Genomic DNA, 15,523 nt, shown 5'->3' on the forward strand with positions numbered 1-15,523 from the left:
ATAATATTTCATCATAAATCTTGGCCAAAATTTATCCTATTATCTTTTTAGTAAAAAAAATACGCCAAATTAGTTTATAACCAAAAATTATAATTTTTAAACATTTTTTTTACATTTTTATTTTTTCTTTTATATTATTTATGGTTTTTTTTTTTGTTTTTTTTTTACATACTGTCACCCTAGCAGTACAGTGTCACCATGGTGACACTGAACTACTTGTGGGGGGTGTAGAAGATTTTTTAATTTTTTTACAGTGATTGCTTTTACACCCGTATAGGATGTAAAAGCAATCATTTCTCTCTCTGTCTGCATTCTTGCAGCCATTGAGAAATACTGTGTGAGCTGTGATTGGTCACACCTTGTCACATGGTACAAGGCTGTTGTGAATAGCCCCGTACCATGTGACCTCTGTGATCATTCACAGATTTCACACATAGTAAGCAATGATGTCACAAGTGACATCTTGCTTACTACTTTGCATGTGATCACTGATTGGCCAATCAGTGGTCACATGATCGGGACCTCGTACAGAGGTCCCGTCTGACGATCGGTGTTTCACTGTGTCCGGAGGACACAGCAGGCACCGGATCGCAGTGAAAATAGAAATAGCAGGTGCCGTTTATGAACGGCAACCCGCCCCTGGAGTGCCACCGTTAAAAACAGCAGGTGGACGGCAAGTGGTTAAGGAGTGCAACTGGCCCACCCAGTCCTCATCTGGGACTACAGAATGATTAGCCTTTATATTGTAGAGCAGGGGTCTCCAAACTTTCTAAACAAAAAAATGGCCAGTTAATGGTTTTAGACTTTTACGTTTCAGACTTTAGGGGGGCTGGACAAGGCCAGTGGGGGTAGAAAGTGTCCTGGTGTCCAGTACAATACCCTATCTTAGGTGCCAGTGGAAGGCAGCGTGCCCAGTCGTCACTGGCGGCAGTGGGAGGCAGAGTGCCCCGTCGTCACTGGCGGCAGTGGGAGGCAGAGTGCCCCGTCGTCACTGGCGGCAGTGGGAGGCAGAGTGCCCCGTCGTCACTGGCGGCAGTGGGAGGCAGAGTGCCCCGTCGTCACTGGCGGCAGTGGGAGGCAGAGTGCCCCGTCGTCACTGGCGGCAGTGGGAGGCAGAGTGCCCCGTCGTCACTGGCGGCAGTGGGAGGCAGAGTGCCCCGTCGTCACTGGCGGCAGTGGGAGGCAGGGTGCCCCGTCGTCACTGGCGGCAGTGGGAGGCAGGGTGCCCCGTCGTCACTGGCGGCAGTGGGAGGCAGGGTGCCCCGTCACTGGCGTCAGTGGGAGGCAGGGTGCCCCGTCACTGGCGTCAGTGGGAGGCAGGGTGCCCCGTCACTGGCGTCAGTGGGAGGCAGGGTGCCCCGTCACTGGCGTCAGTGGGAGGCAGGGTGCCCCGTCACTGGCGTCAGTGGGAGGCAGGGTGCCCCGTCACTGGCGTCAGTGGGAGGCAGGGTGCCCCGTCACTGGCGTCAGTGGGAGGCAGGGTGCCCCGTCACTAGCGTCAGTGGGAGGCAGAGTGCCCCGTCACTAGCGTCAGTGGGAGGCAGAGTGCCCCGTCACTAGCGTCAGTGGGAGGCAGAGTGCCCCGTCACTAGCGTCAGTGGGAGGCAGAGTGCCCCGTCACTAGCGTCAGTGGGAGGCAGAGTGCCCCGTCACTAGCGTCAGTGGGAGGCAGGGTGCCCGTCACTGATGCCAATGGAAAAAATTCTGCCGCATCATTGGTGTCAGTGGGAGAAATAGTGCCTCTTTGGTGGCATCAGTGACAGGAATTTTGGCTCAGTGGATAGAGTACACTTTTGTTTATTAAAAATCTTACAAACATAAAAAAATGTTACATATACATATATATATATATATATATATATATATATATATATATATATATATATATATATATATACACAGAATAAAAAAATATATATAATTAAACAAAAAAATAGCTTACTTCAGAATGGAAAACCATAAACTACTTTTTTTTTTTTGCCGGGAAAAACAAACAGAACCAATCATATTTTACTATTCTCATCATCTTTATAATGTATCTCTGCAAACATTACCGTCACCTAAACCCCCCCTCAGGCTAAGAAACGATTAAACATTGATCCCATGCAACCTTTTTTCAAAACTCCAATCTTACAAAATTCTAGGGGACGTGAAAGGACAGAAAGAAGCCACGCCCCCCAGAGACTGACAGACAGCAGTTACAGGGATCTGACCTTCCACCTTGCCTTTGTCCAGGCTCCCGGCCCCCACCCATCCTTCTCAAGACCCCAAATCTTCCCAACCTCACCCAGAATGTTGTTCACCACCACCTCGACAGGAAGGACTTTTTTTGCGAATGGAAACCTGACACCGTGCATTCCACGTGTAGTAGCGGACTACTAAGCTAACTAGAAAAAGTGTCTCAAAATCAAAGTCCCAGTGAGTTTGAAAGGCCCCGTAAGACCACTCCACGTATCAGTGGATAGAGTAGTATCCCCAAGGGCCAGATAGAAGCCAGCAAAGGGAGACATCCGGCCCCCATGCTGCAGTTTGTGGAGTGCTGTTGTAGAGCCTGAACAGTGGGTGTGTGTAAGTAGGTAGGCAAGAGAAAAATCGAGGGGGAAATTAGAAGGGGAAGGGGGGGGGGGGGGGGGAGTTTTCACACAAGAAACACAAATGAGCTCATTTATATGACACTCACCCGAATGATATCATCCTTAAGAACGGCAAGTATCCCTCCTTCTTGTTCACAAAACTTTTTGCTGGATAGCCAGTCCAACTTTTCCTCTGAATAGTAATAGCCAACGTTTTTATACCAGATCCATTCAGGAGAGGGTCGACCTAATGAAAAAAATTTAACAAATTAAATTCTACCAGTGTATTGGTAGCTTTAGGGTTCCTCCTCTACAACACATGTTTAGGCACCAAGGGAAGTCATTTCTCATAATTCCAATGCACAAAACCAGATCTGTTATTCCACTGGTCACATAGATCTGCTACTGAGAGTGAACGGTTTGATTAGTAGCACGCCAAAAGGATTGTGCCATGACGTAGCCCACAGGGGTGTGGCCCATGGTTCCTTACAGGTCCCCCTCAGTGGGCTCTCAGACTGGCTGGAATAATGGCAGAAGAGTGACTTCCCATAATGAGTCAGATGCTTAACCCCTTCACATCTGATGGTAAAATAAATGGTAACGCCTAAGCACAATTTTGCAACTTCTGATATGTGTGGTTTTGCAAACACATGTCAAACCATTTTATACATCCAGGTGGATTATACCTTGGTTTTTTTCAGGGCTAATTGGGCTTTCACTTTGGAGTAATGGATATCTCCTTTTTTTTTTTAACTATCAAAAGAAAATCTGGCCTAAAAAAAAAAAAATATTGAAAAAAAAAAAAGCTTAAGTACCCAGAAGTCACTTATTAATTTTAAGATTTAATATCCTGAAAGTGGGCAGTGCATAAAATATGTACAAAGTATAAAAATTTACAGAAAATACAAGACGACACACAATTGGATATTCACTATAAAATAAAAAGGGAATAAAAAACAGAAATAAAACTTTTACCAAGATTTATCCTGCGACTGGAGCAAGTCAGAGAAAGTCCGTAATCTGTCGGTCAATAGAACTAGCTCCATACGAATCACAATATCCATATCTCAAGTCCTCAATTTATGGGAATATGGACATGGGCTGGACATGTTCATTTTTCTTAACCCCTTGACGCCAACGTCACAAATATGCAGCCTCACAGAACTGGGCTTTTCTTCATGGGGCCGCATATTTGCGTCCCTATCTGTGCTGGGAGCGCACCGCACCACACTGAGAGCACCGGGTCCCGTTCTAATGATTGGGGCCCGGGACTTCCGATTCCGGGTCACATGATAGCTGTGACAGCCTCTGATTGGCTATCACAGTGATCAGTTACTGAGCAGCCCGGCCCCCTTTTTTTTTTCCCCTCTCTCTATGAATGGAGGAGGGAGATACATTGTATCTCTCTAACTCCTGGCATAGATAGGGGAAAAAAAATGTTTAAATAAAAAAAAAATATATATATATATAATAAATATGATAATAATACATATTAAAAATAAAAAATAAAGAAAAACACCTAGATCAAGGTTTGATCTAGTTCAGTGCCAGGGTTAGTGTTTGAGTCAAGGTCAAAGGTCAGGATTAAAAAAAAAAACAATTGGTGTTAGTGTGTTTTAGGTTTAAAAAAAAAAAAACACCTGACAAAAAACAAAAAGGCGCACTATTGTTTGTTTCTGGGCTGTATTACAGGTACAAACAACAAATAAAATACTCATATGTGGTATCGCTGAAATTGTCAAAAGCTGGAGAATTTATTTTGGGTTCTTTGGTGGTAGGTTATGGTAGTAACAAGAAACACAGCTAAAAATGAAAAAAAAATGATTTTTTTATTTTACTGTTTTGGGCCAGTTTTCCTTCGATATAAAAAAAAAAATAAAAAAAAATTTAAAAAAATCATCAGGAGATATCCATTACCATTTACCACCAAATGAAAGCCCAATTTGTCCTGAAAAAAACACGGTATAATTCACCCGGATGTACAAAGTAGTTGCGATGATATGGACAGTTTTACAAACATGTCAAAGTTGCAAAATTGTGCTTAGGCATTAACATTTGTTTACCCTTAGGAGTGAAGGGGTTAATGAGTGAACCAGGAAATTATGATCGCAGGAAATAAATTCTTATTCACCATTATGATCAGCACCATATGGTAGCCAGAAGGTTTTCTTCTTTTTCCAATTCACTCCTTCGATCTTAGGAAAATGCTCCCATTTGTACATGCAATAGTACAGTGGTTCTCAACCTTCCTAATGCCGCGACCCTTTAATACAGTTCCTCATGTTGTGGTGACCCCCAACCATAAAATTATTTACCCAGCAAATATAATTCATGAAGTGTCGTTTTACCTCCAATACTGCTGCTTCCAACACAGTAGCTGCTTCCAACACAGTAGCTGCTTCCAACACAGTAGCTGCTTCCAACACAGTAGCTGCTTCCAACACAGTAGCTGCTTCCAACACAGTAGCTGCTTCCAACACAGTAGCTGCTTTCAACACAGTAGCTGCTTTCAACACAGTAGCTGCTCTTTACACATCAGAAATATGTGTTTTCTGATGGTCTTAGGCAACCCCTGTGAAAGGGTCGTTCGACCCCCAAAGGGGTCGCGGCGCACAGGTTGAGAACCACTGCAATAGTAGAACACTGCTGAATATTGTGTGGTAGGATAGTGAGAAAATAAATTAATCAAAACACGTACCACAATGATTGGTACCATATCCGATGAAAAAACCGACAATGAAAACTGCCAACAGCAAAAAGATAATCTTCCACTTGTGGTTTTTCAGCACCTGGCAGGCCTGCAGAGAAAGCAGAACTTTGTCATGCGGATTTTGAGAAGAGGATGTAGTAGAAGACTTTACTTTTTGATTTTCTCCAATTGTGCACTTTAGGCTCCATGTACACTGCAGCTGATATACGGACGTTCAGGAGCTTTTCTGCGTTTTTTTCAGCAGCCCCTGAACTCTCCCTAATGTTTTCCTATGTGTCCATGTACACATCTTCATTCACAGGCAGTTGAGTTTACAGTCGTTTTTTTGAACGCACCAAACTTCCGTTCAGGAGTAAATTTTATCAGCGCTTCAAACGTCAAACGCGTGTAAACGCGGCTACCTGCGTTTAGAAAATGTTTTTAACTCTTCCATTTCCAGATGCTGTCCAGAGCCTTTTTTCATCATGAAAAAAGCATGCAAAGCATTTTCCCATTACTCAAATGGACCCGGTACACCATACTTTGAGGTTTCGCATGAAAGAAAATATGTTAGACACTGCTGTAATAATTTCTGCACAGAAATGAGCCGGAACACATCCAAACACCATAAAAAAAAAAAACAGCTAATTTCAACACATACTGCTCTCTCTGCTTCTGCTCTCCGTTTCTCTCAAAAGGTCTGAAATAGTTAATTTTTTACTGTTTTTCAGTGCATTCTGGGCATTTTGGAAGGTCTCCTGAGGTTATCTTTAAAAAAAAAAATTCAAACCGCAAACGCTCATAAACGTGGTATGCAAACGCAGCTAAACAGACAGGTTTTTTAACCTACGTTTTCCAGCAGTCAGTTTTCATTGTTCAGAAGTGTCCCGTGTACATGGGGCCTTAGAGTGGCCATCAATCTATTCAGTGGGAGAAGCACAGGCAACAAAAACAATTCAGTACTGTCTGATCTCTCTTTGCACCAACATCCAAAATGTCAGTACAAGCTTTCAGGGGACACACCCTTCAAGGTTCAAGCAGTACTAATACACCAAGTTTATTAAATAAAAAACAGTCTCAGTTCTAGTTTTGGTTGCAAGTGCTCCAACACGGCTACAATCACCTTAACGATGAAGATACTGCATATACAGGTGAAACTCGAAAAATTAGAATATGGTGCAAAAGTTCATTTATTTCAATAATGCAACTTAAAAGGTGAAACTAATATATGAGATAGACTCATTACATGCAAAGCAAGATAGTTCAAGCCGTGATTTGTCATCATTGTGATGATTATGGCTTACAGCTCATGAAAACCCCAAATCCACAATCTCAGAAAATGAGAATATTACATGCAATCAATAGAACAAGGATTGTACATAGAATATCGGACCTCTGAAAAGTAGAAGCATGCATATGTACTCAGTACTTGGTTTGGGCCCCTTTTGCAGCAATTACTGCCTCAATGCGGCGTGGCATGGAAGCTATCAGCCTGTGGCACTGCTGAGGTGTTATGGAAGACCAGGATGCTTCAATAGCGGCCTTCAGCTCTTCTGCATTGTTCGGTCTCATGTCTCAACTTTCTCTTGGCAATGCCCCATAGATTCTCTATGGGGTTCAGGTCAGGCGAGTTTGCTGGCCAATCAAGCACAGTAATCCCACGGTCATTGAACCAGGTTTTGGTCTTTTTGGCAGTGTGGGCAGGTGCCAAGTCCTGCTGGAAAATGAAGTCAGCATCCCCATAAAGCTCGTCTGCGGAAGGAGGCATGAAGTGCTCCAAAATCTCCTGGTAGACTGTGCGTTGACCCTGGACTTAATGAAGCACAGTGGACCAACACCAGCAGATGACATGGCTCCCCAAATCAACACAGACTGTGGAAATTTGTGTGCCTCTCCATTCTTCCTGCATACTCTAGGTCCTTGGTTTCCAAATGAGATGCAAAAGTTGCTCTCATCAGAAAAGAGTACTTTGGACCACTGAGCAACAGACCAGGTCTGTTTTTCTTTAGCCCATGTAAGACGCTTCTGACGTTGTTTGTTGTTCAGGAGCGGCTTGACAAGAGGAATACGACATTTGAAGCCCATGTCCAGCATCCGTCTGTGTGTGGTGGCTCTTGATGCACTGACTCCAGCCTCAGTCCACTCCTTGTGAAAGTCCCCAACACTTTTGAATGGCCTTTTCCTGACAATCCTTTCCAGGCTGCGGTGATCCCTGCTGCTTGTGCACCTTTTCTTGCACATTTTTCCTTCCACATAACTTTCTATTAATGTGCTTTGATACAGCACTTTGGGAACATCTAACTTCTTTTGCAATTCCCTTTTGAGGCTTTCCCTCCTTATGGAGGGTGTCAATGATGGTTTTCTGCACAACTGTCAGGTCAGCAGTCTATCCCATGATTGTGATTCCTACTGAACCAGACTGAGAGACCATATAAAGGCTCAGGAACCCTTTGCAGGTGTTATGGCTTAATTATCTGATTAGAGTGGGACACTTTGAGCCGGGAATATTGCACCTTTTCACAATATTCTCATTTTTTGAGATTGTGGATTTGGGGTTTTCATGAGCTGTAAGCCATAATCATCACAATGATGACAAATCACGGCTTGAACTATCTTGCTTTGCATGTAATGAGTCTCATATATTAGTTTCACCTTTTAAGTTGCTGCACTGAAATAAATGAACTTTTGCACGATATTCTAATTTTTTGAGATTCACCTGTAGCTGCAAAAGCGAAGTGGTTATCCAACCTGACCACAAAACACAGATGAGTGATAGTTTTCTCTCCAGATACGCGCTTATGATACGCGCTCTCCTTCCCTCAGAGACCATCATAGTTAAAGTTTTAGTAAAGTGCTAAGTAAGGCAATCTGAAGAGGTGGGAGGAGGAAAAAAAAAAAAAAAAAAAAGAAGAACACCCACGAGGAATTAACCACTTGTCTTCCAGAGGATTTACACCCCTTTCTGGCCAGGCCATTTTTTGCATTACAGCACTGCGTTACTTTAACTAACAATTGCGCAGTCATGCAACGCTGCACCCAAATGAAATTTACGTACTTTTTTCCCCACAAATAGAGCTGTCTTTCGGTGGCATTTGATCGCCACTGTGGGTTTTGTTTTTTGCACTAAGAAAAAAAACAAAACCACAATTTTGAGAAAAATATTTGACTTTTTGCTATTAAAACATGTCCAGTACAAAAAAAAAAAAATCAAAGTTCGTCATAAAGTTAGGCCAAAATGTATTCTGTTACATGTTTTTGCTAAAAAAAAAAAAAACAAATAATCCCAATACGTGTAAATTAATTGGTTTACGTGAAAATGATAGAGTCTACAAATGGTATAGATACTGGAATTTTTATTTTGCCGGCAATCAGCACCTTATAGCGGGACTGTGGTGGGCATTCTGACACTGTGGGGAACTGACTTGATGTCACTAACATCCCCAGATTCCATTTTAGCGGAGGGCAGGATAGGCTTCCCTGAAGAGATAGGTTTTCAAAGATCGCCAAAAAGTGAACAGAGTAGGCGATAGTCTGATAAATAGGGGTAGAGAGTTCCAGAGGATGGGGAAAGCTCTGGAGAAGTCCTGGAGATGAGCATGGGAGGAGGAGACGAGGGAGCTAGAGAGCAGGAGGTCATGCGAGGAGCGGAGAGTACGGTTTGGGTGATATTTGGAGACAAGATTGGAGATGTAATTTGGGTCAGAGTTATAAATGGCTTTATATGTTATTGTTAATGTTTTGAATTTTATCCATTGGGCAATGGGAAACCAGTGGAGGGATTGGCAGAGAGGGGTGGAGGACATTGAGTGGAGGCCAGTGGAGGGATTGGCAGAGAGGAGTGGCAGATACAGAACGGTTAGTAAGGTGGATGAGTCTGGCAGCAGCATTCATGATAGACTGAAGAGGGGATAGCCTACGATGAGGTAGGCCAATGAGGAGGGAGTTACAATAGTCAAGGAGAGATATAACAATGGAGTGAATAAGTTGCTTAGTAGTTTCCGAGGTTAGGAATGGGCGTATCTTGGAGATGTTGCGGAGGTGAAATCTACAAGATTTGGACAGTGATTGGATTTGGGGCTGTAAAAACAGATGGGAGTCTAGGATTACACCTAGTACCCTGGCATGAGGGGAGGAACTGATGGTTGTGTTATTGATCTTGATGGAGAAGTCAGTGGAGGGGGTACGGGCTGGGGGGAATACTAAGAGCTCAGTTTTGGAAAGATTGAGTTTGAGGAAGTGGAGTGACATCCATGCCGATATGTCACTTAGTAGGTTAGTAATGCGAGAGGAGACTGAAGGGGTGAGGTGAGGAGTAGAAGGCTAGATTTCTGTGTCATCAGCATAGAGATGGTACTTAAAGCCATGGGAGTTTATCAAGTGACCAAGGGAGGAGGTGTAGATGGAGAAGAGAAGGGGTCCAAGGACAGAACCTTGAGGGACCCCTAAAGAAAGAGGGAGTGGAGAGGAGGAGACAGTTATAGGTAACGCTGAAGGAGCGCTGCGATAGGTAGGAGGAGAGCCAGGAGAGAGCAGAGTCTCAGAGGCCAAGAGAGTGGAGTTTTTTTGAAGAGGAGGGGATGGTCAACAGTATCAAAAGCCGCAGAGAGGTCAAGTAGTAAGAGTATGGAGTAGTGGCCATTGGTCTGAGCAGTTAGTATATCATTAGTGGGTTTTAGTAGGGCAGTTTCAGTGGAGTGTAGTGAGTGAAAGCCAGACTGTAAAGGGTCAAGAAGGTTGTTGTCAGTGAGGTAGGAGCTCAGGCGATTGTAGACTAAGCGTTCTAGGAGTTTGGAGGTCAACAGGAGCAGGGAGATGGGTCTTAAGTTGTTCAGGTTAGTGGGGTCCAGGGAGGGCTTTTTAAGTATGGGAATGATGTGGGCATGTTTTAGAGGGGAGGGGAAGGCACCATTAGAGATTGAAGATGTGAGTGAGTGAGCATAGGATAGAAGAAGAGGGTGACCATAGTAGTTGTGAGGGGACAGGATCCAGGAGGCAGGTAGGGAGACGAGCTTCTGAGAAAACTTTAGTGACCTGTTCGGTAGTAGCAAGGTCAAAAGAGGAAAGTGTTGAGGGAGGTTGAGTATAAGGTATGCTAAGTGGCATGGATGTTTGTGCAGTGGAGATGTCCCTACGAATTGCATCAATCTTGTTTTTGAAATGATTTGCAATCTCGTAAGCCGTGAGTGAGGAGCTGGGTGGAGGTGGAGAAAGTGGAGTTAAAAGTAGAGAAGAGACCACAAGGACTGGATGACAAGCTATTGATGAGAGTGACAAAGTAGGCATGTTTGGCAGTCTGCCAAGGTTGTAATGATCGGGGCCTGATGATTCGTTTGGTTAGAGGAGCAATTGAGTCTAGTGTGGATGAAAGCAAACTGTTGTAGACAGCAGTAGCCAGGTTAGGGCAGGACAGGGGAGAGATTCTGTTATAGAGGCGGTCAGTTGTAGAGTAGAAAAGAGAAGGGTTAAAGTTATGAAGGTTTCTGAGGGTAATTGTTTGCTGCTTGGAGGGATAGGTGTTTAAAGACGAAGACACTGTGAAGGTGATGAGATTGTGACCAGAGAGAGGAAAGGGGGTGTTTGTGAGGTTGTCGGGAGTGCAAAGATGGGAGAAAACAAGGTCTAATGTATTCCCATCAGAGTGAGTGGAGGATTGTGTCCATTGTGTGAAGGAAAAAGATGAGGTTAGGTTGAAGAGTTGGGATGTAGCCGGGTTGTTGACATTAATGGGGATGTTAAAATCTCCAAGAATGATAGTGGGTTTTTCAAAGGAGAGAAAGTAGGGTAGTTAAGCAGAGAAGACATCAAGAAAGCGAGACACCAATCCAGGAGGTCGGTAGATCACTGCAGTGAGTCTCGAAAGAAGAGAAGGAAAAAGATGGAGGGTTATGGAGGACTTTAAAGGCGCTCAGTGGGGATAGAAGCAAACCAACTCCACCACCTTTCCAACCACTAGGTCTGGGTGAGTGGGTCCAAAGAAGGCCTCCATAGGAAAGTGCTGCGGGAGAAGAAGAATCTGCTGCTTGAAGCCAGGTTTCTGTAATTGCTAGTAGGTGAAGGGAGCTGAAGACAAAAAAGTCATGGACAGAGGTGAGCTTATTACAGACAGAGCGGGCATTCCAGAGTGCACATGAAAAAGGGAGGCTGGTTTTTAGGAGCATGGGGATTGATATTAAATTGAGCGCATTTCTTCTATTCCCAGGGGAATGAGGGTGCCTGGTGTGGGGGTGAGACCCTGAAGGACCAGGGTTTGGGGAGATATCCCCAGAGGTTAGGAGAAGGAGGGTGAGGAAAGTAAGGTGGGAGCGGGATGTACAGTTGTGTTCAAAATAATAGCAGTCAGACATCACTAACCGGATCACTCACTGTTTTTGGTAGAAATTATATTTCTACATGGCAAATAATTTACTAGCAGGTGTAGTAGAGTCATAGAAATCCAACAGACCCAACAGTCATGACATGCATGCTGCTGATTCTGTGTAATTGAATCACTCATTGAAAGGGGCATGTTCAAAATAATAGCAGTGTGGAGTTCTATTAGTGAGGTCATTCATTCTTTGAAAGACAGGTGGCAATTATTGCCTTTATTTAAGGAAGGAAGGCAGCAAATGTTGTACATGCTGGTTACAGTGCATTTCTCTGAAATTCTGAGGAAAATGGGTCGTTCCAGACATTCAGAAGAACAACGTACCTTGATTAAAAAGTTGGAGAGGGGAAAACATATAAAGAAGTGCAGAAAATGATAGGCTGCTCAGCTAAAATGATCACAAATGCTTTAAAATGGCAACCAAAACCTGAAAGACGTGGAAGAAAGCGAAAAACTACCATTTGAATGGGTAGAAGAATAGCCAAAATGGCGCGGACTCAGCCAACAATCAGCTCCAGGAAGATGAAAGAAGGTGTGACGTTCCCTGTGAGGACTGTTACAATTAGAAGACGCCTATGTGAAGCCAAGCTATCTGCAAGAAGCCCCCGCAAAGTCCCACTGTTGAAAAAAAGACATGTGCTGAAGAGGTTACAATCTGCCAAAGAGCACATTGACTGGCCTAAAGAGAAATGGCGCAACATTTTGTGGACTGATGAAAGTAAGATTGTTCTTTTTGGGTCTAGTGGCCGGAGACAGTTTGTCAGACAACCCCCAAACACTGAATTCAAGCCACAGTACACTGTGAAGACAGTGAAGCATGGTGGTGCAAGCATCATGATATGGAGATGTTTCTCATACTACGGTGTTGGGCCTATTTATCACATACCAGGGATCATGGATCAGTTGAATACATCAGAATACTTGAAGAGGTCATGCTGCCTTATGCTAAGGAGGAAATGTCCTTGAAATGGGTGTTCCAACAAGACAACAACCCCAAACACACCAGTAAACGTGCAACATCTTGGTTCCAGACCAACAAGATTGACGTTATGGAGTGGCCAGCCCAATCCCCAAATCTTAATCCAATAGAAAACTTGTGGGGTGACATCAAAAATGCAGTTTGAGGCAAAACCAAGAAATATTTCCGATTTTTTTGTGCTGAAAGCGGTACTATTTTTTTGCATGGAAATATGTAGTTTTTTATTGTAGGCCTGTAATTTTTAGGAATAACTCACTGAAATCTGTCCGAACAAGAGTCTATTAAACATCCCGGGTAGGATAAAATTTGAAACACGAAATCATAAATTACAATTTAATAAATAATCATAAAAAAATAATAATAATAAAATTCAATAATATAATCAAACCAAAAACATTGAAATTTGAAATACAGAGGCAAATTCGCACATCACTGAGCAAAGTCGCAGAATCGTTTTCAGTGTCTGATGACGAATTTCCCCCACGAATCATTATCACTCAATTCTGCAAGTGGTTCTAATTTTCTATCGCTGCTCTAAAACCGCTTTTGACATAAAGGAACGCTTTTTGGACGCCATGGACTTTTCTAAGTTTCCAGGCAGAAAGAACAGTAAAAATGCAGGCAGGGCGCAGGACAAAGCAGTAGGGAAAAAATATATGTGAAATGCATTGAAACAGCAATGACAGCAAAAATGAACGTTTTTAAAAATTTCAAATGTTCCGGCGCCCGTACGTCCCGACGTCACAGGGACCGGAACACAGAAGCCGGATGCCGGCATCAGCCGGAGGAGATGGCCGGGGATGCTGCAGGGGACACATCGCGGGAGCGAAGGACAAGGTAAGTGCTGCAGGGACCCCCTGAGCAGCGCCGCATGGTAAGCCCGAGTGTAGCTCGGGGTTACCGCTCTTGGTATAGAAATTTTACCCCGAGCTACACTCGGGAATACCGCTAAGGAGGTTAAAAAAATTTTTTTACTGGACAAGTTTAATAAATTATATATATATATAAAACTTTTTGCTAAGTCTTTTTTTGTTTATAGCGCAAACAAGAAAAAAAAAAACAGGCAATCAAATACCACCGCAAGAAAGCCATTTGTGTGGGGGGGGGGGGGGGGGGGGAGACATAAATTTCATTTGGGTGCAGAGTTGCATGACCGTGCAATGCAAAAAATGGCCTGGTCAGGAAGGGGGGGGATCTTCTGGAGGGCAAGGGGGTTAAACTGGATCTACTACAGATCACGTCACCTCTCTGCAACGGATAAAATGATTCTACTCTTACATTTATGTTAGACTGCAGGATGTATTTCATCTTCCCATCTGTAATTAGCAATATTGTAATTTTCTTACAACATATTTATATAGGTCTTCTGCTTTCAGAAAATACATAATTTGAGATCTATAATCTATTGAAAGTATCAGCCGACCATCCCATTCTTGAAAAGGCATATATTATCAAATCACAAAGATGTAAGTAGGGCTTTAGGACCGAAGCACACCTTCAATTATTTTTATTAATATTATACAGGATTTATGTAGTGTCAACACAGCGTTCTATAATATAAAAAGGCGGACAGTACAGTTACTAGTCCTCCCACTGACCCCCAACGATGGGGCGCTAGTCCTCCCACTGACCCCCAACGATGGGGCGCTAGTCCTCCCACTGACCCCCAACGATGGGGCGCTAGTCCTCCCACTGACCCCCAACGATGGGGCGCTAGTCCTGCCACTGACCCCCAACGATGAGGCGCTAGTCCTGCCACTGACCCCCAACGATGGGGCGCTAGTCCTGCCACTGACCCCCAACGATGGGGCGCTAGTCCTCCCACTGACCCCCAACCATGGGGCGCTAGTCCTCCCACTGACCCCCAACCATGGGGCGCTAGTCCTGCCACTGACCCCCAATGATGGGGCGCTAGTCCTCCCACTGACCCCCAACGATGGGGCGCTAGTCCTCCCACTGACCCCCAACGATGGGGCGCTAGTCCTCCCACTGACCCCCAACGATGGGGTATTGTTTACTCCCAGTGGATGCCAGGATATTTTCTACTCCCACTGGCCCTAGTCCAGCCCCCCTAAAGTCTGAAGGACCGTAAAATGGCCTTTTGTTTAGAAAGCTTGGAGACCCCTGGTCTACAGGATGGGAGAGGCTCAGGAGAAGTCCTGGAGGCGAGCATGGGAAGAGGTGACAAGGGAGCTAGAGAGCAGAAGGCCCTGGGAAGAATGAAAAACCCAATAAGGTTGGTATTTTGAGTCTAGATTAGTGATGTAGCTGGGGGCAGAGCTGTGGATGGCTTTGTAACTTGTTAGTAGCTTAAATTGAAGTCGTTGTGTGAACGGAAGCCAATGGAAGGAACAGCAGAGGGGTAGCATACCCTGGGGGGAAATGCACGCATTACTGCAACACAACTTGTGTGTGTTAGCACATTGCAGTGCTTTTCATTCTGAATAGGACCTCAACCCACTAAGGCAACACAGCCCTGATGCACATGCATTGCAGGACACCTCAACTCACTGCAATGCATTATTATTAAGTGTTGTAGTGCACTGCTTAAGAAAAAATGCTGCATTTTTGCAAATCTGTTTTAGTGTGCTGAAAGTCCATTCAAAAATGAACAGCAATAAGCATTAATGTGTGCAAAAGAATGGACAGGTGTGAATGGATCCTCAGACAGTGTGCTCATTTCAGCAGGGCTGGTTTGTCTAAGGATTCAAGTCAATCTCTCATCTGGCAAGTACCAGGATGCACTTACAGTTACATGCTCTGGGCGTTTGATTGCTTCTCCTGTCTGACCAGCTTCACTGTCCCCTGGTAAAGACACCTAGAAAAGATAAAACGTGTCAACAAAAAAGAAAAGAAAGCCAAAAAAACTGCACTACGCCCAGCATGATGAAGTCACCTCCCACCTGACGTGTTGTGCC

At 44.2% G+C, this 15,523-nt stretch overlaps 1 protein-coding gene across 3 annotated transcripts in view; it reads right to left on the bottom strand.

Annotated features, from left to right (window-relative positions):
• Positions 1-15,523, bottom strand: part of LOC149443328 (killer cell lectin-like receptor subfamily G member 1) — a 56,541-nt gene that overhangs the window by 18,039 nt on the left and 22,979 nt on the right. For all 3 annotated transcript variants that reach the window (XM_089655667.1, XM_089655665.1, XM_089655666.1), the window contains 3 exons: positions 15,355-15,423; positions 5,272-5,371; positions 2,681-2,820 (listed from right to left, as the gene is read on the bottom strand). In XM_089655667.1, coding sequence (XP_089511793.1) covers positions 2,681-2,820; positions 5,272-5,371; positions 15,355-15,423 — 309 coding nt within the window. The remainder of the gene's footprint in view (positions 1-2,680; positions 2,821-5,271; positions 5,372-15,354; positions 15,424-15,523) is intronic.

This window comes from Staurois parvus, unplaced genomic scaffold (assembly GCF_062004578.1).
Source record: "Staurois parvus isolate SC_StPar_1 unplaced genomic scaffold, SC_StPar_1.0 ptg000860l, whole genome shotgun sequence".
NCBI lineage: Eukaryota > Metazoa > Chordata > Amphibia > Anura > Ranidae > Staurois > Staurois parvus.